The 27040-nt window shown below is 53.8% G+C and overlaps 2 protein-coding genes across 4 annotated transcripts in view; one reads left to right on the forward strand and one right to left on the reverse strand.

Moving 5' to 3' along the window:
• Positions 1–20607, reverse strand: part of LOC119097959 (Related to Sod) — a 48602-nt gene extending 27995 nt beyond the window's left edge. Inside the window, exons 1-8 of the mRNA XM_037220897.1 lie at positions 20492–20607; positions 15362–15553; positions 13233–13452; positions 10193–10346; positions 9694–9895; positions 7504–8510; positions 7049–7176; positions 6543–6668 (exon numbers count right to left, since the gene is read on the reverse strand). Coding sequence (XP_037076792.1) covers positions 6543–6668; positions 7049–7176; positions 7504–8510; positions 9694–9895; positions 10193–10346; positions 13233–13452; positions 15362–15440 — 1916 coding nt within the window. The 5' untranslated portion in view covers positions 15441–15553; positions 20492–20607. The remainder of the gene's footprint in view (positions 1–6542; positions 6669–7048; positions 7177–7503; positions 8511–9693; positions 9896–10192; positions 10347–13232; positions 13453–15361; positions 15554–20491) is intronic.
• A 133-nt stretch (positions 20608–20740) lies between these two features.
• The window catches only part of LOC119098479 (PTB domain-containing engulfment adapter protein 1), a 28996-nt gene continuing 22696 nt past the window's right edge, over positions 20741–27040 (forward strand). The window contains exons 1-2 of one of the 3 annotated variants that reach the window (XM_037221401.1): positions 20746–20826; positions 23856–23900. The gene's annotated coding sequence lies outside the window, so the exon portion shown is untranslated. Of the gene's footprint in view, positions 20827–21911; positions 22113–23855; positions 23901–27040 lie in introns of those variants that run through there. The other 2 variants (XM_037221400.1, XM_037221402.1) reach the window with 2 other exon arrangements.

Genomic DNA, 27040 nt, shown 5'->3' on the forward strand with positions numbered 1-27040 from the left:
GAGAGAGAGAGAGAGAGAGGAGAGAGGGGAGAGAGAGAGAGAGAGAGAGAGAGAGAGAGAGAGAGAGAGGAGAGGAGAGAGAGAGAGAGAGGGAGGGAGGAGGAGAGAGAGGAGAGAGAGAGAGAGAGAGAGAGAGAGAAGAGGAGAGAGAGAGAGGAGAGAGAGAGAGAGAGAGAGAGAGAGAGAGCGAGAGTCGTTCTGTGCGTATCCTGCGCCGCTCGGAAAGTTCGAACACAGCGGCCGTGATCCCGCTGATCCCGCCACTTGGTGTGGCTCTGGACCGGCCGGCCAGTGGGTACCCGAGTGAAGAAGGCAGACTAGCGCAAGGCATTGGTTCCGGTTTGTTGCGGTGCACACTTGGTTGCCATGAGACTGGCCATTTTCGGCTGATTTATCGAATGGCAATGATGAGCCTCTGCCAAATGGAGCGTCTTGATTTGTCAACAGAACTCATAAAGATGTTCAGTAGTGCCTGTGATTACATTAATAATAACTCACGCCACGAATTTGGGCAGCTTCCGGATGGAGACGCGTTTGATGATGTCGAAGTCGGGCTCGATGTTGGCGCAGGCCGTAGCGGTTTGAGCCCCGGTTGGCCTCGAATATGATGACCGACTTGCCAATAGCACTGTGCCAGAAATCGCCATCTGGAAGGGTGAATGGCAGCACATGGGTCACAATCTAATAAGATCACGGAAACCAGTGTCACACTCTTACTTCGCAAAGGTAATGCCGCTGTCCTGTCAGTCTCCGAAATATGTTCCAATGTGCCAGGCATGCACACCACATGACAGAAGGTTGCGAGTCCTCTTACCCTTTAAAATACCACGCGCAATCCCGCGACGGGAAGGTGCTGTAGTCCCAGCGTAATCCCCGCAAACTATAAGGTGCAATTGCCTCACTATCAGACATCATTAAGGGCAGACCTTTTAAACGTGGGAAATTAATAAAAAAAGACACCGCTAGAATAGAAAGAACGAGCATAGAGACTCCGAAATCTGTCGAGGAAGAGCCCAATCTTGTGCCACAAGACGGTCTCGAGACGCTTCCGGAGGTCTCACCGAGCGGCAGGTTGGGGTCAGACATGACCACCCGCTTCTGTCCGAGGTTGATGGTGCCCAGCCGACCGCCGAGGTCACCGATCTCGCAGCGCAGAGGCGTCTCTGGACTGCACTCCTCGTTGTAGAAGTCATGCTGCCAACACGTGCAGTAGGTCTGGCGTTGGGTTGCAATTCGGATTGCTCAATGGCATCACCAAAGCTAAGCTAGCTATGCACGTGTGTGGCCAGTCAGTTTTTAGCCATCAGTTTTTTTTTCGCGTTGACGCGCAAGTGCTATGCTAATAAACCCCTCTACTGAATTTTCAAAAAGGTAGAGTGTCTCCAACACTGAACATACTGTTGAGAGGTTTTTAATAGTAGCTAGGCTGTGGAGGTGTCTGGCTGCTTTAGCTCAGGCTTTGTAATCATCTACATGATAATAACTGACAATTCTAAGAGCGCCATTGCTCCGCTCCTCTTACGCCGCACCGGGCGGCGTGCGGTTTTTTAAAGGAGCGGGTTCTTTCATTCTCCCGTCCTGACAAACAGTAGTGGCAGCAACCGCCAATGAGCAATGATGAATAAACGATGGACTGACTACTGATGCACCTGGGCATGCATCCCGTGCCGTCGGTGCCAGTTGCACTGCTGCCTTACACACCGCCAGTGCGCCAGAATTAAGAGGCACTATGACCTCCTAAGCCTGGAACTACGCACTGCGAGAACATCGGCCAAGAGCCGTGCGAGGCCGTCACAGACTTGCCTGCGCCGCACGTCGACACGAGCCAGTGGGAGCCAGTGCTGTGCTACGTACGGCGTTGGGGTTGGCCAGGTGGATGAAGTCGGGGTTCCAGCGGTAGCCGCCAGCAGTACAGCGAGACGTGAAGAACTGCACTGCCGCGTCGTGGCCCACCGGGTTGACAAAGATGGCCCAGTTGTGGTTGCTGGTGACGTTTCGGTCATTGGCGCCCGGATGACGCAGGTTCAGCTCGATCACCGTCTCACTGCGCCCTCCGGTGTGGTATACCAGCTGGCTCTGACGGCCCGCGGCACAACGGCAAGGTCACGACCGTAACCGCAAGGTCACTCCCATAACGGCAAGGTCACGGCCACAGCCGCAGGTCACGCCCATAGCAGCAAGGTCACGACCATAGCTGCAAGGCATGGCCACAGCGGCAAGGTCACAGCCACAGCGGCAAGGTCACGACCGCAGCCGCAAGGTCACGCCCACTAGCGGCAAGGTCACGGCCACAGCCGCAAGGTCACGCCCATAGCAGCAAGGTCACGACCATAGCTGCAAGGGCATGGCCACAGCGGCAAGGTCACAGCCACAGCGGCAAGGTCACGACCGCAGCCGTAAGGTCACACCCATAGCGGCAAGGTCACGGCCACAGCCGCAAGGTCACGACCATAGCTGCAAGGTCACGACCATAGCTACAAGGGCATGGCCACAGCGCCAAGGTCACAGCCACAGCGGCAGTCATGGCCACACCCACATACGGGAGACCATTGACGCTCGCCTATAGCACGACAGCTCTAGTCTGGTCCTCCACAGCAGCCATCAAGTGCTAGTTTTAACAAGATGTATTTGAAAACGAGTTGCAATTTCTTCAATAAAAACGGCGAAATGCATCCCCCAAAACGGTCTATGGCGTCGTCTCATTAGACAAAATTTGCTACGATGTACACAGTCAATAAAAATGTCACAGCGAGGTAAGCGACTGGTAATCACTCCATGAGCATACTCAGACATGGATTAGCTGAATGCACATAGTGAGCAGCTGTGGTTTGTTCTAGTTAAAACTAGCCCTTGCTGCTTTACATGCAAGGTAGTGAACCTGCGGATCGTGTGTCAGCCACATCCGCCTGGTCAAGCTGACTGTAAACGTAAGCACCTTACAAAATCGGCCAAATGAGAGGAGACACGAGTCAGGAGGATGCTCGTGTCACATCACAACTCGTCACTTACGAAGCGTATGTATCCCCAGGCGTAGCCCTTGGGGTGGTGAAAGGAGGCGATGGCGGTGACCTGGCGCGCCTCTGATGACGAGTAGCCCCACAGGATGTTGCCACACGCCCACCTGAGTGCAACAGGCAAAGGCACTGTCAACGATGACGGAAATAGTGGCGTTCCCCTCGAAGAACACTTGATCAGCTGTTCCAATTCCGCAATGGGAACAGCAATATGTGGGGGGAAATTTTCTTCTTCGAACAAACCACGTGAACTATCAGCATCACTCAACAAATATTTTCCGTGTGCAGCCTCGTCTCCTTTATCATCCCTCATTGTCTACTAAAACGATCCGAGATTGAAACAGGGTAAATATAACTGTGAGGTCTGAGTGTAACACCGTAGAACAACTTAACAATACATTGGGTGGATTTGAAAGGGTTAATGAAGTCATTTTTGTCAATGTAGTTGCACTGTTGCTGCAAGGAGGGCACGATTGGTGTATTGCTTATGGATATTTTTGTAAGCGTACTGTCCCTTACTTTGTGTATTGTTAGCAATGTGCTGCATTGTTAAACATGCCTTTAATATAACTTTACACGCAGAGTATTTTGTGCAATTTCGATGTGTTCGCATCCATCACCAGGGCCCACATCAGTGTTTGAGGTGTAACAAACAATACTGAACACCGAAAAACGCATTGGGTGAGAGCAATCTCCCGCCCAGGTCAAATCTCAGGACCTTCATCCCGTCAACTCTGTCTTATTGACAGTTTATCAAACGGCTTTGTTTGCATCCGATGCTGGATTCGGCAGCAAACAAAGAGGGCAAACTTCCCATCTACCGAATATTGATCTTGCCCAACACGATGAATTCGTCCCTCGTGAAAGAGGGCAGGTCTGAGGTCAGGCAGGCTGGCAGGTCTGAAACGTCGCTTAACACAAACAGGCTGTGGAGAGGCAGGCCTGCGCGCCCGCCTTTCAGACGGAATGAACGAACTGTCTATTAACGCCAAGCCGTGATTGAAAGGCCGGGCAATGAACTCGGACGTGTGGTAAGTGAAAGGGAAACGCACCTGAAATACGCATCATTTCACTAAATAGAGTTGGAGGACGCGATTTGAGACTGCCCAAAGTGGCCGTCACTCGTCACACGGGGCCAGCGAATGTCACGAAGCTGACGCCGATCTAGAAAATCCCATCCAATCGGTGTGTTTCTGCCCGGCCCGCGGGTACGCTCGCCGCCGCCTGGCATTGTCAGCTCGCCGTTGACAGACATGCTGTTGGTTGTGACAACGGATGCTAGATACGGAGAGGGGCACACTGGAGCTCCGAAAGGAGAGTCGCACTGCGAGCTGTGATGAATAGAATGCTGAGAGTAATGATGAATAACGTGCTGATGCGTGCGATTATTGATGTGAGTTTAACGAGCTGTAATAAACAGCGCGTACCGAATTGTGGTGAACAGCATGCCGCTAACTGTGTTGAGTGACGACTGACGTGCCGAAAGTTGCGATCAATCACCCACATGACTTGCGATGAATGCTGCTGTGAGTTATGTTGCATGTCATTTATGTTGCATGTCATACATTGAGTTGTGATGAATAGCACACGTCTAAACTAATGGTACGCTATGTGAGGAATGTTGCAAGTAATCCAATACCCTAATTTATTATTAATACAATATTTTCGTCGTGCTGAAGTTATTACGTATTGATTATGAACATTCTAAGTTGCTATGATTCAAATATCATGAGATGCATGAATGACAAACGGCGCAGCATGACAAATGGCTCGTGAGTTAATGACAGGCCACATCACTGCGGACTGCAATGAGTGCCAGTCGCCAGACCGAGTTAAGCCGAATGACACACCGTGAGTTGTCGCCGGCGCGGTGGATGACCACACTCCGACCGAGCACCGTCTGCGGCCCGAAGAGCTGCAGGTTCGTGTCGTTGTTGAATCTCTCCACCGCCGACTGGTTGGTGAGCATGCCGTACTTTCCGCTCATGTCGCCCATCTGTGAAGCGCAGGACAGTCAGCGCTTCCGCTGGTCGCTGACTACTGAGCGTTGACCGCTGATCACTCACCACTGACTGCTGACTACTGATGCTTGACTGTTGACCGCTGACCGCTGACCACCCACCGCTGACTGTTGTCCGCTGAGCAATGACCGCTGACCGTTGACTACGCATGTAGTTACGCCAGAACGTCGACCCTAAATGCTTTAAGCGAAATGAAAAGAACCAGCCAAGAGCGCCGTCACCTGTCCCGAATGTCGCATCATCCAACGGCGTCCAGTCAGCGGGTCAGACGAGGTCCAGCCTAGTACTCACCACGTACCTCGTACCTCGCACTCACCTCGTACTGGTCACTGGAACCGTACCCCGCCGGCGGGGAAGTAGCCGGGTTCAGCTTGTATGGGTTGTAATGACCGCCCAGAGCAATATTGTGACACGGGAACTCGTTGTCCCGGTGTACTGGAACCTGAGGATGGCGGCAGGTATAACGTCAGCTCAGCGACTGGGGGTTCACGTCTCTCAAAACGTGCGCTTGTGGTGGTATGTGGCCGTACTGCTTATATTATAGCAGAGGTATCCACAGACATAAATGAGACCTCGAGAACCATATCACAATGCAAACACCTGTATAACGTTACGGGTTACCGACAGTGTTACGGGTTACCGACAGTGTCGTAGTTAAGCTGCGCGTCTGGGAGACCAGACGAACGGGATTCGATTCCATGCGGTCCCCGCCCTTCCTGCCGGGGTGAGAGGCAGGCGGCGTCATATAGCCTCAGCAGCTGAGTGCGTCGTTATGTGCCAACGGCACACATGCCACGTGTCTAACTGTACTCAGGCTGTGCTGGGCCGCGGAGAAGCACTGGTCTGTGAATGAGCAGCGACCATCTCACCAGGTGTATGTGATAGCCTCCGGCGATGCCTTCCAGACCCATCAGATCCGTCTCCGTGTTGGTGATGCTGTACGGAGACTCCTGGATGAACTCAACCTTGCCGGAGATGGCACCTTTCTTATCTCCGTTGTAGGCCCATTCCTTAACCACTCCTTTATACCGGAATAGTCGTATGATCCTGAAAAGAAAATCAAGCTCAGTGCTTTTTGATAGCCCTCTGTCATCACGTGGCACGGAGACAACAGTCGGTGAGCGCGGTGGGAATGAGAGCTGAAAGGAAAGTCGGGTACCAAAGGCATTTATACCTGATATCTTAGCATATCCACTTATTCAGCAGCAATGCTTGTGACCATAAGTGCGTGAGTGGTTCAGCTCAGCATGTTAATGCTTGATCGCACCATTATTTGCGTAAAACTTAAATCGAGGGATTTCAGCGATGCCATAACCATGATGCCTACCCACATCTCGGGCGGGCGCATTGTCGGCATGGGGGGGGGGGGGGGGCAGCCACACCGCGGGCGAGCGCACCGTTGGCACGGCAGTGCACGGTACGACACGCCGTAGGGGGGGGGGGGGGGAGGGGCAGCCACGCCGTGGACGGGCGTACAGCCGGCGCGGGGGCCGGACCAGCCACTTACTCGACGCAAGCCAGGCGGTCCCCGCGGGCCCGCGGGCCGTTGTCGTCATGGATGACGAGGCTGTGACCGATGATGGAGCTGGCCCCGGAGAGCGGCAGGTTTGTGTCCGTCCACATCCGCCGAGTTCTGCCGACCGCACAAACTCGGCACGTTACGGGTAATGCTGCGACGGGCGTGAGTTGTTGGTCGTGTGCTATGGTGTCGCAGGTCCAAAATGCAAGAGCGGTTTTGAGATGTCAGGCGTGCATTTTAAAAAATGGTGCACAAGACATAAAATGACGTCACACTTCCCAACAGCATAACTTCTGAACGTCACCAGACGATGCTGATTCCAGACCATCAAGCCTAGCACCACAACTTCGACGGATTAAACAGCCCAGACTTTGAATGGGGCAAGACCATGATCTGGGTCAAAAACGCTGTAAGGAGATCCAAATTCACAGAAGGCACCAGTGCGAACAACAGAGCTCCTCGGACGGGGAAGGGGGCTGAACACTCGTCCCTACTCGTTGAGTTTGCGTCGGAGCGCCGCCAGCTTGAGCGTGCCGTGCTTGCCGACCATGTCTGCCACCTCGCAGTTGCCCATGTCCTCCGGACCGCACGAGCGGTCGTACAGGCGCGACTTCACGTTCACCTGCCGGATAGGCCGAGCATGTTGTGACGAACCACACGTTCCAGTCAAACAGGGCAGTGGAGACTGGCATGCTCTACAGATTAGACGGGGGCCTGGCGTATGCGCGGTAACGGGATATGTTTCCTAGCGGGTCCGGGGGCCTGTCTGTCAGCAATTAGCTTGGTCCGTTGTCAAACGTCAACTCAGGGCAGAGAAGGGTATGATGTAGTGAATACCAATTTCCTTGTCGCAGATGTGACGCGTTTTCAAAAGAATACATGATTAAGTAAAACACGATTCCACACCAGCCACACCGCTTGGCGCAGCGCGTGCCGCTCTCGTCCTCACCGAGTAGGGGTTGAAGTGGTCGCCGGCGCTGAGACAGCGGCCGCTCCAGTTGCGGAAGTCGGCGCCGGGCACCAGCTCGTTGACGTACCAGCGGTGCCAGTCCGAGCCGTTCATCGAGCCGTCGTTGAAGAGCAGACCCTCCACCAGCACGGTGGTGTCCTCCTCGGGCTCGTCCTCCGGCTGGTAGAAGAGAACCCGACCGCCCAGCGGAAAGCGGAACACGGCCGCCGCCGTCACCATTTTGCGCGTGTCCTGCAGGTTGGCACAGATCCACGGCTTGTTCGGTGCCCCCTGCTCCTTTTCCTCCTCCTCGGCGGTGGTGAACACGAGCGAGCGGCCCACCACGGAGCGCGGCCCCCACAGCGGCAGCCGGAAGTCCGTCACGGCCGACTCGAAGCTGTCCAGGCCGGTGAGACGGCCGTGCTTGCCACTGATGTCTCCCAGCGGGTACTGGTCGTGCGTGGCGGCGCCGGCCGGCTCCGTCAGCGCCGCGTCCACCTCGGTCGGGTTGTAGACGTTCGCGACGCGAGCGCACGGGGACGCGTCTCGACCGTCGCGCGGCGGCACGGGCAGCGTGTGGATGCCGAAGGTGGCGGCGCGGCCGGCCAGCCCGCTGATGTTCAGCAGCAGCTGGGTGGGCTCGAAGCGCGACCGCTGGCTCAGGCCGACCACGCCGCGCACGCCGTCGTAGGAGAGGAAGGCGCGGGCAGTGCGCGGCCGCACTAGCCGCAGCTTGGCGCAGGCCAGGATCGAGTCCGGGTACGCCTCCTCGTACAGCACCAGGTACGCGCTGCGGTAGCCGTTGAGCGGCGGGAGCTCCAGCGTGTCCGAAGACCAGAACTGCTTGGAGAAGCGCGACCTTCGACCGGTGACCTTGACCTTGCCGAGTCGGTGCAGCAGGTCACCGGCCTTGCAGAACTGTGGCGTGTCGTCGCTGCAGCGGGCAGCGTCAGCGCTGGTCGGGTCGTACACCAGCTGAAGGAAGTTGCACGAGCCTCGCATCTCATCTGGCAGCGGCAGAGAATCGGGCTCAACGCAGAACAAACAAGTGAGCAGAACAAACAAACAAGTGACCTGATTGTTAAAGAAGGCTTCGGCATTATATCCAGACATTACTCAACGCATAATGCACTTGAGATTGATGGCTTTACTAGCAAATACATATATTTACGATTGGTGCACGGTTAACGTTGTCCTGGACATTCAAACATGTCGCACAAAGTTTGGGCAATTTAAGCGTATCACAAACTTCCCATGCAATATTGGAAAGTCATGCAGGCAGCATCCAAGATCTTCAAATGTCTCATGGGCGATACATCGGACGATTAACGCGCGCCCGGCTGGGGACTCGATTTCCCCTACTGTCTTTCAAGCACCAGTACAAAATGAACGCTCGCTGCTACACGAAATTTTCAGTACCTCTATGTCTATCAACTTGGCATTGTTTGTGCAAACTTGAGATTTTGGTCTACCACAATCAATGATCTAGGTCAGGACAAAGGGGTCAACAACTAAAAGTATTTAATCAGACGTAACTTTTTGTGGGTCATTTTCCATTGCGCAAACTTGTTACAGTACCAAAGTATGGGATTACCTACAGTTTGTGTATCGTATGCTGTTCGGAAAGGCCAATTTTTGCTATTTTTCGCAAATTGTGCAAATTTGTACGTTTTAGCCTGTAGTTTTGGTGTTTGTATATGAGATCATTCCGGAAAAACCTTCGGGGATCAAATTGTCCCCCACCGGGCGCGTGTTAACGTAGGTTTTAACTGCAGCTATCGGAACGACCGCATTCGACCTTTCTTGACCTTTAATAAATTTATATGGCCTAGGGTTAAATATTTTTCGTATAAAGTATTCATGATTTGATGAGACCTTCAAAACAATGTCTGTTTTTCTCATACTGCGTCTGGAAGTTGGAGATCCCACGGGGACGTCAACTTCTCCACCGGATGAACGCGGTTGTTTCAGACCCCCTACAGGGCGCAGGTTAAATGGGTGGCAAGGTCCAATTTGCGTATTTAGACCATTAAAATGACCGGGGTGATGACATGCAGGGCTTAACACATTAGCATGGCATGCAGTGTTTTAGACATTTTAGCGTGTAGGGAAAGGTTCTGTAGATCACAACGTGCGCCAGACTGTCAGCATCCAGAACATGTTAACGCAACAGGACAGGATTGACCGTACCGCTAGCAGTGTCAAGGACGTCCGTGACCATGATGCTCCAGCTGTGCTCCGACGAGGTGGGCTTGGTGCTGCCCGAGTGGGCGATGTCTGTCAGCACGCCGGTGTGCTGCGTGCCGTTGATGCGGTACTGGCGGAAGAACACGGTGCCCGCCACGGGCGTCTGGAAGCGAGCCTCCGCCACCAGGTACTCCAGGGAGGGCGCCTGCCAGAGCAGCGGACGGACATTGAGCTGCGTGGGCCATGGCTGCCTTATGCTTTTACGGGGCCTGCTAAGGTAGGCAGCAGAGACAAGGCGGCACCTTCGCGGAGATAGCTGAGGCTTTGACCTTGCAGGCCTTGTTTTGACCTTGTTCTGACTTGCAGGACCATACTATGACCTGACGCGGTCCGAGAGATGAGTTGTGCTGCGAACCCCAGAACAAACACAGTAACAATGCAATGGGCGGAGTTCTCGCGTCCGCACACTCCCCACCGTATGCAGGTAAGCGCGTCGCCGCACCTGTATCGTGGAGCAGACAGTTCTGGGCCCGTCTAGCGAGATGCTGCGGCCCAACGGAGTGTCGGCGCCAAACAGGCTGATCTCATCTGTTTCCATGGTAACCACGCCGTCCGAAGGAAGCTCAATGTCATCCAGGCCTGCTAGCTTATTGAACCTGGAAGCACACCGGATGTCAGTACGCGGCCTGGAGGGCCCTCCAGAGTGGCACGGCCTGGACAGCGGATGGAGGGAGGATCCCTCAACCATTACCATCCTCCCCGTTATTGTTAACGCCACACAACGCTCTGAGAATGCTGTCTGGGTGTTGATGTTTCACATACCAGCCTATGCCAGCCCTAGGCTAAGCAGCTTGCAGTCAGACGTGAGCAGCACCACGAAGGGCATGTCGGTCAGCAGCCACAAATGGAAAATAAATGTTCGATACCAGAGACATCAGCACCATTACGAGGGCATCTATATATGTTTATGGCGTAACTGCTGGCGACTGGGGTCACACACGGCTGCATTTAAACCATGGCCATCGGTAGATCAAGTGGAGGGCAAACTGGGTATATCGATAACGCTACTTTCCTGACACAGCTGCTTCTGATGGATGATGAGGTTTGTCACAGGTTCACGAACACATGTGAAGTCACATACAGACGCATGTCATGTTCCTTCGTGGTGTTGCGCCAGCCTTCGGCGATGGGTAACTACCTGCCATTGCGGGTTGGAAGGTCGATCTAAGCGAGGAATGCGCTCAGTCATGAACCTTTTCTAGATCGGTATCAGTGGACATGGTTCCATTAGCACATGCCTCTGTTCAAGGTGGGCTCGCCGCACCGCGAGGACCCTTTCGTCGGTGAGGTCGGCCAGCGATTGCGGTCAACGGCCGCTCCGACGTTGTCAGGCTGTAACTGAACAGTTACTAACAGATTCGGTTGAGTTCTAGTTTTAGCAACGCCTTGTTGTTTGAAGATTCACCAAAAACTTGTTTCTGGAAGCTTCTGGCTGTCAGGAACTTAACGACAACGGGCTGGTGGGGCAGATTTATTCCCACTCCAGTGCCCTCATTCCATGCTAAAAATAAATGAATGCCCACTGCTAAAAAGCTCCAAACACAAACCAAATAACAACATAACTTGACATGTGTAATTCGTGGATAGCCTGCTGTATGAAGGGCATCTTGATTACTTGAGTCACAAGTGACGCTCATTGCCTATAATGGTCAAGGCAAGTGCCTGCCATGGTCAAGTACATAATGAACCAACATGTTACAGAGACACGTAAAGTGCGACAGTTATTTGCGATGGACAGCGAGATCCTGAACTCAATCTGCCATTGTCAGCTTGCTTGCTCAAGTGGCAGATTGCCATGTGGTCTCCTAGCGCTGTCTCCTCCACTTCGTGGTGCCATTCAGGTAGATGCTCATTGAATCTTTGTCTGACGCCGCCACGTCTAGTTTCTCCCATGTACGACGCGGTCGTTCTCGTGGTCACAAGGGCGACGGGTGATGTACTGCAACTGGTAATGTAATTTAACATAATGTGATGGAATTGGCCATAGCTATCGCTAACTCTTACTGGTCTAATGTTAGTCTGAGGTCACTTTGACCAGCTAAGATCTTACGAACTAAGAGAGCTAGAGACACCAAATCCAGCGAGTGTATTAGCCTGTACGTGAACGCACTTAGCTCGAAGTTTGAGGTTCCTAGGTCATGTCCTTTGTGTCGAATAAGGTCAAACAAAGTCAAACTCCAGAATGGTCTCTTACGTGCCCTCAGAACCTAGAACACTGCTCTAAGCAAAAGGTCACGGCCTCATTTAAGGTCATTGGCCTCGTTTGACCTTTTAAAGATCATGGTGACCAAAATCAGACAAGGCTGCCTTTGAGTTTTACATTTGAATAAGTGGTGAATATTGCATCGGGCAGCATCTTCCTAAAACAAAATGTTGACCAGAGTAAATTCACATCAGCGATCTATTCTGACCTTAAGGAAGTACATGGAAGGTGTACAATGCGGTTCCTGTTATCAATAAACTTGAAATGAACACCAGAAACTATCCGCACAGCAAGCCCTAGAGTAATAAAACAGGCTTATGTTGACCTTGGTCTGACCTTCATACCTGACCCTAGGTCAAATAAATTTGTTCCTTGACGTGTTGTGCTGCCTAAAAAGTATTTCAGAGATATGTGACTTCGTCCAATACTCCGTTGTGCATCAGATTGAACTATTGCCTAGAAATTGACATCGCTGAATCCATAGCCTGAATTTAGCCTGCCGTAAGTCAGTGACCTTACAAGGTTCACCCAAATTGTTGCGACCAAACGATCCGCTATTTAATTTTCTACAACTACGCAAAATTTTGTGCGGCCACGCCGCGATGTTCGGACACCATTCCAGAAAACCCTTTGGGGGTCAATTTGACCCCCACCCGAGCGCCGGTTAAAAAGGACAGGATTGTGAACAGCATAGAAAGGTCTTCAATATGGCTATTCCAGTTCAAAACCCCATATAAATTTGGAACACTCCCTTAAAGCTCAAAACTTCGCGTAAGCTGTTCAGTGCAGGTAAGAGGAGATCATATGCATAAGAGCAATGTCATTTACCTTATTCCTCGTTGATCGAAAAGACAAGGCTAAACATAAAGAAACACTGATAGTTCGGACACCAATCTTTTTCGAACTCTTTTCCGGATGTGCAGTGAATTCCAACCAGCCATGGCAGTCTGGAACTCACAGCTCATTCATGTACTGCATCGACAAAAGTTTGTGGCCGAAATGACAATGAATCTTTATTTTTACAGAGATGTTTTCATCCATCAACGAGCAACACCGCCAATATTACTGCTCAAATAGCCTGTATTTGTTTCAAACCACGGTATGTGCTAGCTTCTCCAAGTCATCACCACTTGCTCTGAGACGTCACTCGCCGCTAGGCGATGTGAGCTGAGACGGCACTCACCGCTTGCCGAGGTGAGATAAGGCGGCGCTCACCGATTGCCAAGGTGAGCTGATACGTCACTCACCGCTTTCCCCGGTGAGCCGAGACGGTACTTACCGCTTGCCCAGGTGAGCTGAGGCGCAGTAGTCGTCTCGGCTGTAGTCCACCGGGAACTGGTTGACCTGCAGCCGGTACGTGCCATTGGCCTCCTCCTCCATGACGGTGACATCGACGGTGATGGTAACGTTGTGGTCGGGGCTCTCCTGCTCCAGTGACACAGAGCCGCGCAGCCCCTTCCAGGAGAACGGCGCTTCCACCGTTAACGCGTGACTCGAATCTGCGAGGCGGCACGACTAAGTGTCAGCGGCGTCGGTGTCAGTCGGATTGAATCCACGTTCAGTCCTTTTCGAATCGATGTTCGCGGACTATTCCGAAGTGCCGAAAATTGGCACAAATATTCTGAGTTTACGGTTTGGTCTGACAAAGTTCTGAGGAGGTCGCTTCACCAAATGAAGGAGGCTGCAGAGGGAAAAATAGGTCACAGCACAAACAAATTATATCGATTGGTCCACCTGTAACGTCAGTACACTGATAGAACCGGCATTCTGATCACACTGGTGCAACTTATCAGTAAAAGCTTCAGAATCAAAGCTTTTACTAAGGTAAGATAAAAGAAACGAGCTGGATGTAGCTCAAAACCTGTACCCTGCCATAGCTAGACATTTTCCCAGCTTTTAAGATGCTAAGCTGTATGTCTTAATCCCCTTTTGGGATCGGGATCGGGATTATAACATCTTGGCAATGAATTTGAAACAAGTATGCCAGAATGTATCATACGGTGCCCGGAAATAGATATTCCATATGAAAAGCCGAAATGGACAAGTAGTGTTGGCTGCTGTACAACAGCTTAATGAGCAAATTCAATATTAAGTCTGATTCATTGACAAAAATAAATCAAATCTATTTATTCTATTGTACTGGTAGCCAATTTTCCGAGTGAGCGGCATCATTTGCTATAACCTCCAGCCATCAGCTTGATTTATTCATTTTCTTTAGACCTTCGCCCCATAGTTTTTGCGGTAGAGTTGGAACCAAAACTAAACTACTTCTTTCTGCTCTAGGGCCATCCAGTGCTGAAAAAATTCAGGTCTAGGCTACAACGGCACTACACTTGTCATTAGCATTTCATACTTTCCTCCCGGCCGTTCAGTTCGAGGCCCTACCCTTCGGCCGAACTTGGTGTTGCTTGCGTGCAGAGACGTTGCAGTCTCCACAGACTGTACGCACGCACATGAGGCTACCGCCGACGACGCGTGCCGTTCAAGCCGTTCAGAACCATCCGGCGTCGGCGGCAGTCACCGAAGACGTGACCGACAATGGAGGATGTTGAGAAACGATGGTGCGGCAGAGCCTCCAGAGCGGCTTTTTCCAAGGGGAAATAACGCAATTGTGATTATAGCATTGAAGTTGGCGTGCATGCTGCTGGGCCAGCCATGCCACATGCTGCTGGGCCAGCCATGCCACATGCGTCACGTGTTGGCGTGACATGCGGGCCCATCAGTTAGGAAAGCAGACTGGAAAGGCGTCGTATGCGTTAGCTACATTGTGCAACCACGTGACTGTTAGTTTTACCGTAAGCATAATGTATCAAACGGAAAGAGTGATTCATGGCGCTGACTAACGCCTTCACGACGACACCGCAGATGCATGGTGGTCCGAGCCGCCGTTTAGGGTTTCGGAGCTCTAAGTCTAGCGGCTCCGAGACCAGTGGCTCTGAGGTCAGCGGCTCTGAGGCCGGCGGGTTTGTCCGTCCACCACGCCCGATTTCCGCATCCTTGTCATGATACGCTCTCGGACAGCACCAAGGTCAACCTCGGAGATCGTGACAGAGAGGTGGAGCGGGGTATCCTTAGGGATGACGCACGATACACACCTTGGCATTGCTTCGAGATATGGAGAGCAAAGAAAGAAAACAATTAGTGAACAGCTACCGAAATATTCCATGTGGGTCAAAAGTTGTGTGAGATACATATGTTGGAGCACAGTGTACTCTTTCAATCGCAGTGGCACCAACAAGCCACTACAAAGTCTGGTGCCGACGCAAGCACACGCCGGACCAAAAAAAATTATAAACATAACAAATCCGTGAGAAAATCATGCTAGATACCCCTGAATAGCGTTGCAAGCTCTTCTTCACAAGGAGTCCAAAGACAATCCATCTGCCTCAGCGAGGCTAGAATACTCACGCGTTAGGCTGAAGACGAGGAGCACTGCCACAATCCATGAGTAGTTAATCAGCAAAGCCATTCTTGACCGGCGCTTCATTCAGAGCTTCTAGGTCGGCATGTTACCGCTGTCCGCACAACTTGCAGCTGGCTATGCCGTCGACTGTTCACTTTCTCTTTGCCGTGACGCCCGGCCTGGGCGTGTCCTGCCACCTATGTGCAAGAAATACTACTATAGGTACCGGGCTTTTCCACAAGGTTTTCAGTACCAGTCCAGGCGGTATGTTAATCCGGCCACGAAAGGGCACATCACTTCACAGAACGGGCACGACGAGACCACGTGTAACGCAGCCACAGTGCCTGTCTCAAGCGCAAAATACTCCTTGCATACTGAAATTTTAATGTTTGCACATGGCACAAAAAATCACCACTATGAAGCTGTAAGGTACTTATTTATGGCCTCGTATCAATACTAAGCAGATAACTAAATCAAACTTTTGAATAAGCTCTTTAGAGAAATCACAGACAAGTAACATGGAATCAACGCAACCACGTGGGGATTGGGTCAGTGATATGCAATGGTGTGATTTGTTGTGCTGAGTGTGTACGTCGATGTGAGCGATGTTGATGTCTTCTGCGTGATTATGCAGTGAGTTTTGCTTGCCAAGCCAAGAGAACAGCCTTAGCCAATGACAGGTCGATGGATGTTTGTATGTTCGTGTTCTATGCTCCAATTTTAAGTGCGCCGCTTTTTTGTTATGAACTGAGGATACCGATATCGTTTTTGAGAATCGGTAGACCCATGGATGAAGGATGTATACAAAACATTACGTGGCGACTATGCATCTAAGACGATACATTTCTATTTGTGAACTACTTTTTAATCTGACAGAGGTCGCCAAAAGAGATGTTGAAAAGATGGAAAAATACTAAGGAAGCTGTCCAAGCAGAAAATGTATCAATTTATGTGCAATGTGAGAGCATATATATATATATATATATATATATATATATATATATATATATATATATATATATATATATATATACATATATATATATACATACATGCAAGCCATTGAAGGCACAGCCATTTTGTGCTTTAGTCGGCCGTCGGAAAAGTTTCTTTCAATCTTTCGAACGTCGCTTTTGATATCACGTGTTACATTAAAAAGTAGCTCACCTGGAGAATCTGTCATCTTCTCATATATTCGCGGTTTAGCGTTTTGGATACATCATCTTCTCATTCTCAAATGCAATATCTGGTTCTACATTTCGTGTCGGGAAATGACACATAAAGCAAGCAGCACAAAACACGAGCATGCAAACAACAATGCACTTCTCATGGGATAGCACTCGCTGCTGTTTTGGCCTGGCAAAACAGATCGCCCTCCAGCCAAACAGAAAACATCGTTAACATTACACACTGTGACCTACGCTATCGACGTACGTGTCGATCGTGTATGTCATAGTGTGTGACGTTAGGTCGGTGTTTGTGTACGTTACAATGTGTGTATATGTTGACAGTGTGGGTGCATGTTGATTGGGTAGATGTAACGACATAGGTGAGACCCAAGTGACTCCTTTACTTAACAGAAAAAAATCTGCTTACAAGAAAATGATGAGCGTTAGTCAGGTGGCAGCATAAGACAACATCCAGACAAGCGTCCGTGTTACCAACCTTGCCCGCCATGCCAAGTTCTCCCAAGCTAGTACGTGATGCACATCTGATGTGTCTACTTAACAAATCCCTCTCATGACGGCCTAAACGATTCCACACAGTCAGCTGGGGTCGTCGGGTATCAGCAAACGCACAAATGGATCCGTGCGTTCCGGGGTGTTCAGTCACGAATGATTTATAATATCGTGAACTCGTCAAGTCCCTTGTACATATCAGCACGTGGGCAATTACTCACTCCAATTAATCAAGCAAAAATGGGCTTAGAATGGCCACCAGTATGCGGGCTGTGTTACCATGGCGGCCAGTGCCAACAGCAGCGGCTGTGTGCAGCACGAGCTCAACAAACGCGATCAGGTGTCCGCGTGACTGGCGGCCCACGGGCGCCAAAACACACCAGCCGGCCATCGACACCCGGTGGCCGCTGCCGACCGAGGCGTGCTACCAGCGGCGTCACCGTACTCCCAGCCCAGATTCGCCGAGGCGTGCAACCGGCGGCGTCACCGTACTCCCAGCCCAGGCGGCTGCAGCCGCGGTTAGGCGCAATACGAAGCGAGCTGTTTGCATCGCGTCACTCAGCCTATGCAGCCCTGCGCCAATCACACAGACGCCTGCTCCGGCATCGAGATCAGGCTGTGTCCGCTTTGACACTCAGCTCAGGCTGTGTCTGCTTCGAAGCCGATCTCAGGCTGCGTCTGCCCACCCACCGATCTCAGGCTGCGTGCGCTTCATCTGCCACTCTTCCTATCTTACTTCCCTCTCTTTGCTCCCTTCTCTACTTCTCTGATCTTTTACTTCCTTCTTCTATTGTTCTCTTGCTCCCCCCCCTTTCTCGCTCCGTCGCGCTTTTCCTCCCTCCCCCCCCCTCTCTCTCTCTCTGTATCTGTGCCTCTTCCTTGCTTTCTTTCCAATCTTCATACTTGTATTCATGCATGTTTACCACATGTTTTGCAATACGGCAGCGTGTTTGCGGAATGCAATGAATGCACTTGCGCCCTAGCCTGGGTTTTGATAGAATAAATATCCGTGGTGTGTTCCGCGAACGTAAAAGCACGAGTTATGAAGACCATCTGCTGCATCAAATAAATAATAACAGCGTCTCCAAAACGTAAACCGTGTTTGTCTCTCGTAGCTTATGCCTTGAACGGAACGCAATACGATGACGCAAACCGCGATGCACCACGCATTGCACAACATGTTGTTCTCAGCAGCGTCGCAGTGTCAGAAAACATCAACTGAGCTGTACCCAGTCCAGCAGCCTCCGGACGCCTCTATCCGCACAACCGCCCGCCATGGCAGCCTCTAGTCAGCCGTTGACCTCACCTCTCCCCCTCCCCTCCGGACGGGGTCAATGCGGTGTGACCTTGATCTCCGCGGCACGCGCCGGGGGGACGTCCTCGGCGAATCGACGCCGTGCGCCGGCCGGCACCGTTTACGTTCGCGTCCGCCCCGAGCGGGCGGCGGCAGCGGAAGCGGCGGCGGCGACCGTGCCGGGCCGTGCCGGCTGCGCCGTGGCGGCGGACGTGGCCGACCGGACACCCGATACGGCCCGAGGCCACGGGCGGCGGAGGCCGACGTCGTCACGTGGCGGGCCGCTGCCGAACGCGGCGTGCCCGCCAGACCGGACACGGACGGAGGGACGGACGGCGGCACGACACGGGAAGACGTGAGCAACAGGGGCGCGGTAGGGGACCCGGCTATTGGCAGGAGCGAGAACCCAGAGGCATAGGCGCCACGCGATCGTCCAGAAATGTGTCAACGAGGGAGCGACGTTCCACACGTGATAAACAGACAACGGACACGGATACACGGAAGTCCATCATTCGGAAGTTGGCTTGCTGGGTGTGTAAGATGCGTTTGCTCGTGCCGTAAGTTTAGTTCACAACCAGATTCAAACGTTGACACAATTAAAAGCACGCAATGGACATAAGCCTACGTGACCTTCGTGCGAGAAACACGTGGAACCTACAGTAAAGGTATTGCGTGCTGAGTGTTAAGGGCGGACAAGCCGCACACTGGTCCGCTGAGACCGGTTGTCTCTGAGACCGGTGTCAGCAGATTAGCACCATACCCGGCACGCTGAGAGAAGCATTAAAGGTCGCCGGGCGCCCGGGGAGCAGCATCACTCAAGGTCACGAGGTTTGCGGCCGCCCGGATATGCTAAGTGATGAAACCCTTGGGGGCGGGTGGGACACTGCCGGGACGGAACCGAGGGACGATAGGCATCTAGGCAGTCGTGGATCCCATCCGTCAAGCGCCGCGGCTCGCCCGTGGCAGACTGCGCATGCGCCGCCTTTCCAGACGCTGTTCAACGCCATTTTGGTGGCGGGAATGGTTTAGCAAGGCCATCTATGTGCCGTTTTTCGGCCGCGCCACCACGATCGGTCGACTGCACGCAGCGCACCGTCCACCACGATCGGCCGACTGCACGCAGCGCACCGTCCACCACGCAGTTGACTGCACGCAGCGCCCGTCCACCGCGATCGGTCGCGACTGCACGCAGCGCACCGTCCACCACGATCGGTGACTGCACGCAGCGCACGTCCACCGCATCGGTCGACTGCACGCAGCGCACCTCTCCACGATCAGTTCGACTGCACGCAGCGCACCGTCCACCGCAATCGGTCGACTGCACGCAGCGCACCAGTCCACCGCAATCGGTCGACTGCAGGCAGCGCACCCAATCGGTCGACCTGCAGCAGCTCCACCATCACCGCGATCGGTCGGTGCACGCAGCGACACCGTCCACCACGATCGGTCGACTGCAGGCAGCGCACCAGTCACCGCGATCGGTAGGCTGCAGGCAGCGCACCGTCCACCGCGATCGGTCGACTGCAGGCAGCGCACCAGTCACCGCGATCGGTAGGCTGCAGGCAGCGCACCATCCACCGCGATCGGTCGACTGCACGCAGCGCACCGTCCACCGCGATCAGTCGACTGCAGGCAGCGCACCGTTCATCTCGGTCGTTCACGCGGCTTTGTTCCCGTTGTAGTTGACACCACGGCGTCCTCTCGATGTGCTAGCATTAGGCAAAGCGCGTTTCGCGGCTCCGGTGGTCTGTCTCTTCATGCGGCGGGATAAGGGAAACGGCGCGGATGGTGTCGTCGCCAGCCGAGCGCCTTCGATCGGGTATTTGTAAGTCAGTGGTACCGCAGCCGGGCACCGGATCTTGCCCGGACATCCGGCCAGACAGACACCCAGATGTTCATCTCAGGCTAGGTCCCAGCTTTCACCGACAGCACACGTATAATACCCTCAAATATTTTTGAAGACTTCTTAGCAGCCTTGCATTTCCAGGTACCGGTCCGTAGGCGGCAGGTGCGTGAGTTCAGGTTGTGTTGCGGTGTTAATGTTCCAGGTCCGTGGTAGTGCAGGGAACAGCTGACAAAGAGCAGAACTGAACTGACTCACCTGGCTCGACCTTACCCGGATAAAAAATGCACGCGCCGGTGAACGGGTTTGAGCAACTCACCTGGTACGCTCAGGAGCGTTTCCAAGCGCATGGCGCGACGGTCGTCCACGTTCGGTTCGGGCCCTTCAGCACACAATTCACCACGGCCACCCCACACTGGCCGAGCCTCCCCCTCGTCCGCTGAGTCTCCCGCCGCGTCACCTGCGGCGGCGGCGGCGGAGCGCGCGCGCCGCGCCGCCGCCGGCCGGTCCAGCCTGCCTGGCGGCGCCCCTGGTGGCGAGCGAGCGGCAAGCGGCCGGCCGCCGCAGTCAGTCGCACGCCCCGCCTGCTGGTGTCAGGTGGTGGACCGCACCGCAGCTGCTCGCCCCAAGCGCCGAGACGCCCGCCCGCTCTAGGTAAGGAAGTGACCGGCCCGATGCGGGACGGGCGGCCAGTATGGTACAAGCCAGGTGGACTTGGGGGACGAAGCCGGAATGCTGTAGCGGTGGGGGCCCTGCCTCGGTAGCGTGCGTGGGCGGCGTCTGCGCGGTGTCTGCTCTGTATGTTGACGGCCGGCAGCCTGAGCTGTTGATGCGCTGTCTGTCGTACCACCGGCGGAAGCTGGGGCTGGAGCGTGGCTACGACCACAGGGACAAGATTTCCCTGGCGCGAGAGGTGGGACCCAGGACCCAGTGACATGAACGCGCCGTCCCAAGCCTTTCTCAGTATTGTGTCTGGTTCTTCATCAGCTCGGCGCTGGCGCCAGTCGTCGGGACCTGACTCACTATCCCCTTCCGTGAGAGGCGTGCCGCCCGGCAGTCACAACAGAGGTGTCGCCACCGCTGCGTGGCCGCACCACCCGCGCCGAGCGCCGTGACGCAAGCAGGCCGACTCGCAAGCCGCCAGGCACGGCCGCTCACATTCCCAGCGCTCGGGCGCTCCCGGCCCCGTCTCCCGAGCTGCCGGTCCGTCTGTGGCGCCCCGACCGCTCGCGCAGGGTCGGTGGCCACTGGCGCCGAGTGGTTCGGCACACAGCGATGAAGCGCTGAAGTGTGGCTGCTGCTGCCCGCTAGCCCACCCCGCCGGGCTGGTGGAAATTCTCCATAGATACGAGTCACCGACCTCCTTTTCCGCTTCGATCTCCGGGACAGCGTGGCACCTGCGAGAAGGGCAGGGCCCCACGCCCGACGCGCGCCTGTGACGTCAGCGGTCAGGTCAGGTCACGCCACAAGGCGGCGCCCGTCAATTGGCTGCCGGTCGCCAGAGGTCACGCGACCGCCGCGGCCCGTCCGCCGCGCGGTTTGAGGACCGCTGGCGGGTGGTTTGGAAGCCGCCGGGGCCGGCGGACCGGTTCGCCGGCGGCCGCGACGCCGTGTTGTGGCGGCGCCGAGCTGCCCCGGTCGGCTGGCAGCGGCTGCCGCGCCGGGCGGCCGCGCTGCACGGCACGCGCCCGGCACATCGGCACTGGGCTCAAACGCTGTGGCAGCTGGCTCGACACGGCTCGGGGCTCGGCTCAGACGAAGGGGGTCGTCTCAGATGACGCTCCACACGGTCCGGCTCGGGCCGATGGGCGCCGGACGATCAAGCGAGGAGGTGGAGAAGAATGGCGTGGCATGGTATTTTTGCCATTCTGACATTTTAATGATTTTCCCGAGAAGTGGAATCGTCGATGTCGTCGTTAGGCTGCAGAACACGGCGAAGGGTTAGTCGAGATGAAAAGTATGGCAGCAGGCCTTCACAACTTTTTGTGTGACTTTTTGAACCAGCACTTCAGAGGGATAATGGTTGGTTGAAACATTCTGAGAGAGTAAGGTGTAGTGAAGATCTCTCCGTTGGAGAAGAAACATGTCTTTTGTGAACCCGTGGTAAAGGTTTAAGTCGTTTCCCCGTGCACAGCCCGAACTCATCTTTCCAAACCGCATTCTTGTCTCCAGACCATGCTAAATGTCCTGGGTATAGCGTACGAGCCTCCTCTTATTCTGGGGGGGGGGGGGGGAGGATCGTCGTTAACCTCTCAACTGAAATGATCTTGTTCTAGAGCGAATTGTACACCATATTGTTCGCTCAGTTTGAAATCACTCTATCAAAAGGAACTTTCAGAATACACATAAAGATAAAATTGAAGTTGAGGACGATTTTCTACCGTGAATTTTTATACAATTAGCTCGTGGTGAACCAAGGCGACATCCGTGTAAGCGGTATGGCGTCAGCGACGATATCTGATTTTGTGATAGCAGCCTCTAAGTGTGAAGGCGGAGCTGTTTCACTATGAAAGGAGCAGGAGGGTAACGGGCGGGAGGTCTGAGACGTCGTGGATGGCGGCTGGCCGGGCTGCATAGCCGCCGGCCGAGGATTGCGAACGATTAAGCGGAAGTTCCTCCATGATGTAACTTGAGGCATAAGACAAAAGGTGTGGCAAGCGATATCACGCATGAGAGAGAAAACCTCTCCATTGTAATGAAACCAGTTCTTGATTACCCACGATAAGCACGAGGCTTCACCACGTGAATGACAAAGTGAAGAAAAAGCGTATGCTTCTTTTCTCAATGCGAAAGGTTTCCCTTGCTTGTCGTCATGTAAGCGGCGGAAAGCTTCCGTGAGAGCGATATTATGCGGGACGCGGATGGGACAAATTGCGTGCGAATAGCTCGTGCTGTGCCTCAGGGACAAGGCTGCGCATGATGTTAGGGACCGGGCCCAAAACGAGCTTGACGGAGCCCCGTGGAATCTTAACCGTACCGTCATCGCGGTTGGTATGACATATTTTAAGGCGGGCGCTGTACAAAGGGGCCGCCAGTTCAGCCAGTGTCGCTGAGTTATTGTCCGGCTGCGGCGTTCAGGTCACCCATGGGCGGGTCTGCACACGGCGACTCTGGACGGGACGACCTCGATCACTTGGCTGCCCCAACCTCGGTCCCAGGTCTGGTCTGGGCAAGGTCTGGTCCCCGGCGCGACCAGACCGAGCAGCCGGGTACAGCCGGCAATAGGTGCTCCGTTGGCAGGTCCTTGTTGAAATGGGCTTCTTTTGGCGCAGCGATCCGCCTGCAGCGTTGCTCTGATAGCGGTCGGCTGCGCTTCCCTCGGTGTGGCCGCCGCCATTGAACTCGGCCGGCGCAACGCCATGAAACCAAACTAATCGCCATGAAGAAAGAGCCCGCCAATTGACACGTCATGGGACGAGGTGGGGTAACAATATTTGTGTTCTCATCCAATTATCTTGCTACTTGGCAGTGTCAACGTCTTCATCGTAAGTTTTCCCTCATTACCTTCTTAGTGGTCACTCAGGCTTCTGATAACCCAACTCATTCGTTTTACAAAATGTTGGAATCTCTGGAATGAGCTACAATACCACTAATTGCCGCCTCCTTTCACTGAATCACACTGGTCGCTTTCGCTGCAGACTGCCGCGTCTAAATGTCATTGTCACTCCTGTCACTCTCTCCAGGCCATGCAGGAGCCCTCTCGCTGAACCAGTGGCACACCACCGCCTGTAAGTGTTCTGCCAGGGGCAGGGACACTGCAGGAACCGCTGGCTCCCTTAGAATTTGTTTTTTTCGGAAATGAAGATTTGGTGTCATTTGCGGTGCCTCTGGAACTTCGGAGCCTCTTGCAAGTCAAAGGCATGTGGTTTTGAAATGCAGGTTTGGTGCCTCTTCACAGTGAGATCTTGGTGTCCTTTCGGGGCACCGAGATTTCATGGAGGCCCAAGGAGTGTCATAGCCTCATGCCCCTCCCTCTCTGGATTCGCCCCTGCTCCCCGTCAACCTTCCCCAGTGGCTACACCCATGGGATCAAGCATACTTTGTTGCGGAACCTTGGGCACTTCCTTAAAGCCGAACAGACGGTCACGTCGTATCACGGTCTCGGTGAATACAGCTACTCTCTTTGCCTGGTCTTGCGGGCCCATAATATCCCAATTTAAAAGCACTGGTGTGGAACTCTCATTGGTTTAACATGGGAACTAATGATTCTAATCGGTATCAATCAAATTGGTGCCTGGAAAGCTTTCTCGACCGTTTTTTTCTTGGCGAGTTTGAATGTGTGAACGGTAGTTAACAACTTACTGGGTGGGCCATGCAGCAGAAACTGATGTTCATTGTGAAAGTGAAACCGACTTTTTAGACGAACACTTCAGAAATTTATCAGAAGGCACGAACAACTCTTGAAAGCGGCCACTTGACTGTGACGCACTATTTCCAGTTTACCGTACAGTTTCCTTGAAATATGTGGGTCGTTATTTGGACATATTGAAAACGTCCCTTTCCTTTGCAGCGTAAGTTCTGCAAACGGTGCAAAAATTGTCTGAGCCTTCCTATGTGGGAGATTACGCCTTCGATACGGCGGGTTAGATAATTACCGAAGACTTAATCATTGCTGAAGTTGTTTGGAAGAAGTTCGCTACGAATGGTTGTGTATGAAAACATGTCATTATCATCTCACATCCGATTGCACTTATGATGATCTTAAACGTACCACTATTCCTGAAACCCCCGCCAAGATTCCTAAGCATCTGTTGAAGAGGTTAAAAATAACTGGAAGGAAGTTGGAGATGTCCCGGTCGGGTGACGTCACAGGGTGCGACTGATCGTGCCGAGCACTGTGGCACGTTAAGCTTTCGCCGCAAAATGTTGCCGTTGACCCGGAATTTCACCATGGGATGGCGAGGCCAGCGCTCACGCAACAAACGCCTGAAAGTGGGCCATTGGTCCGCGTTTGACGTCCCCATTACGACAGTCATTATCAACATTCTGGCTTTTTGCTTCCGTCCTGCGCCCTTCTTGCCCTTTTTACCGTCGCCCTTTGCCTCATCCGACATTCTCCACAATAAAATGTTGCTAGGCTGCTGACCTGTCTACCGAGGACAGGGACAAAGCGACAGGGGAACGAGGACCAAACCAACACTGTCTGTGACTGTGGAGGGCAGCGCTGCACAGCTCAGCGTGGATCCAGCCATTCGTTTTCTTTTTTGGAGGGCGAGGAGGGGGTAAAGACCGGCTTCCATGAATCGATGCCTCATCTACTGAAAACAACATAGTCCTGCAATTGCAATGCACCCGGGGTTTATCGTCTCAAATAGAAATAGTCTGACATTGGCACCGTGAAGCGCTGCTACGGGCAACAGTCAAAAGACCTTAGGTGCTAATTGCAAGCTTTTATTTCATCATTTTCGCGCTGGGGAAAACCTATCGGCTGCAGAGACGTTAACGGAAACAACAAAAATGTACTCTGACACGGCCCGGAGGCGGCTGCTGCCCGGGTCAGGAGCGGCCGACCCGGAGACGGCTGCTGCTCAGGTCAGGAGTGGCCGACCCGGAGACGGCTGCTGCCCGGGTCAGGAGCGGCCGGCCCGGAGACGGCTGCTGCTCGGGTCAGGAGCGGCTGGCCCGGAGATGGCTGCTGCCTGGGTCAGGAGCGGTCGGCCCCGGAGCCCGGCGACGCTGCACCGGCGGGCGACACCGGGTCAGGAGCGGGCCAGGGTCAGGGCAGCCGTGAGCGCAGCCGCTGCCCGCGCGCAGCCGACGCGGGGTATGACCGCCGGATGGCGCGGCCCGGCGTCGTCGAGTGTGACGCGACCCGCGCCGCCGGACGGCCGTAACGGTCCCGCGCCGTCGTAACGGGCCGCGTGGGACCGGACCGGCTGCCCGGCCGGCGGACAGGCGGGACTGTCCCCGGCAGGTGGGACCGGGCTGGGACAGCTAGAGGGCAGGTGGGACTAGGAGCGGTGGGACCGCAACTGAGACGGTCGCTGGGCGGTCACTGGATCTGGAGCCGTGTGTTTGCTGGGTCTGGAGCTGTGTGTTCACTGGGTCAGGAGCTGTGGTTCGCTGGGACTGGAGTTAGTACTGCTATGGCGTTGTGGTTTACACTGAGATCAAGGGCTGCGGATAAGTGAAATCAGTATTGGAACGGTTTGGGCAGACATCTGATGACTCATTGTTGTTTTGAGTCATTGTCCGTCAGTCCGTTCTTCATGTCGTCGTGGATTTATTCTGCATATGCAAAATATTCTATATATCCAAAATGATGCATCACGAGCATTCCGGTTTATACGGAGGAAACTCCAGTGAATGTAATTAAGCAGCGATGACGAAAAGCACTAACCATCAACGTAATAAACCGTAATTGGAATGACGTTGCGCTTGTCTTCAAAACAGCCCAAAACGGCCAACTACAAAAGACATGTGATCTGTCCCATGTGATTTCGTGGGCAGGGCAACCCGAAGTCTTCTACGATTCGCGTGTTCTTCTTACGAGAACGACAACAAACCTAAGAAGTGTGTGGGCTGGGGGAGGGGGGGGGGGGGGCGGAGGTGGCAGCGCCTCGATCTAGGTGCAGCGGCAACGGTAACGTTTTGCATGACGGTAGACGAAGGGAACAGGTGGCGTAATCTGGTCTCGGCTGGGGCGGCTCAGGCGGCCCCGTCTCTGGCCCACCGGTCCTGGTGACGGAGAGGAGCGGTACTGTTTGGACCCGACGCACTGCCGTCTCAGGGTCTTGGTCCTGCTGGCTTGTTCGCTCTGCATGACTTCCGTGGACGTGCTGGACTGTCGGCTGACGCTGGATTGCACTCGTTTATGTCCGGCAAGACATTCACCACTTTCATGCGTTGCTGGTATTATTAAGCCAGT

This window comes from Pollicipes pollicipes, unplaced genomic scaffold (assembly GCF_011947565.3).
Source record: "Pollicipes pollicipes isolate AB1234 unplaced genomic scaffold, Ppol_2.1 Scaffold_4740;HRSCAF=5597_pilon_pilon_pilon, whole genome shotgun sequence".
NCBI classification, from domain to species: Eukaryota; Metazoa; Arthropoda; class Thecostraca; order Pollicipedomorpha; family Pollicipedidae; genus Pollicipes; species Pollicipes pollicipes.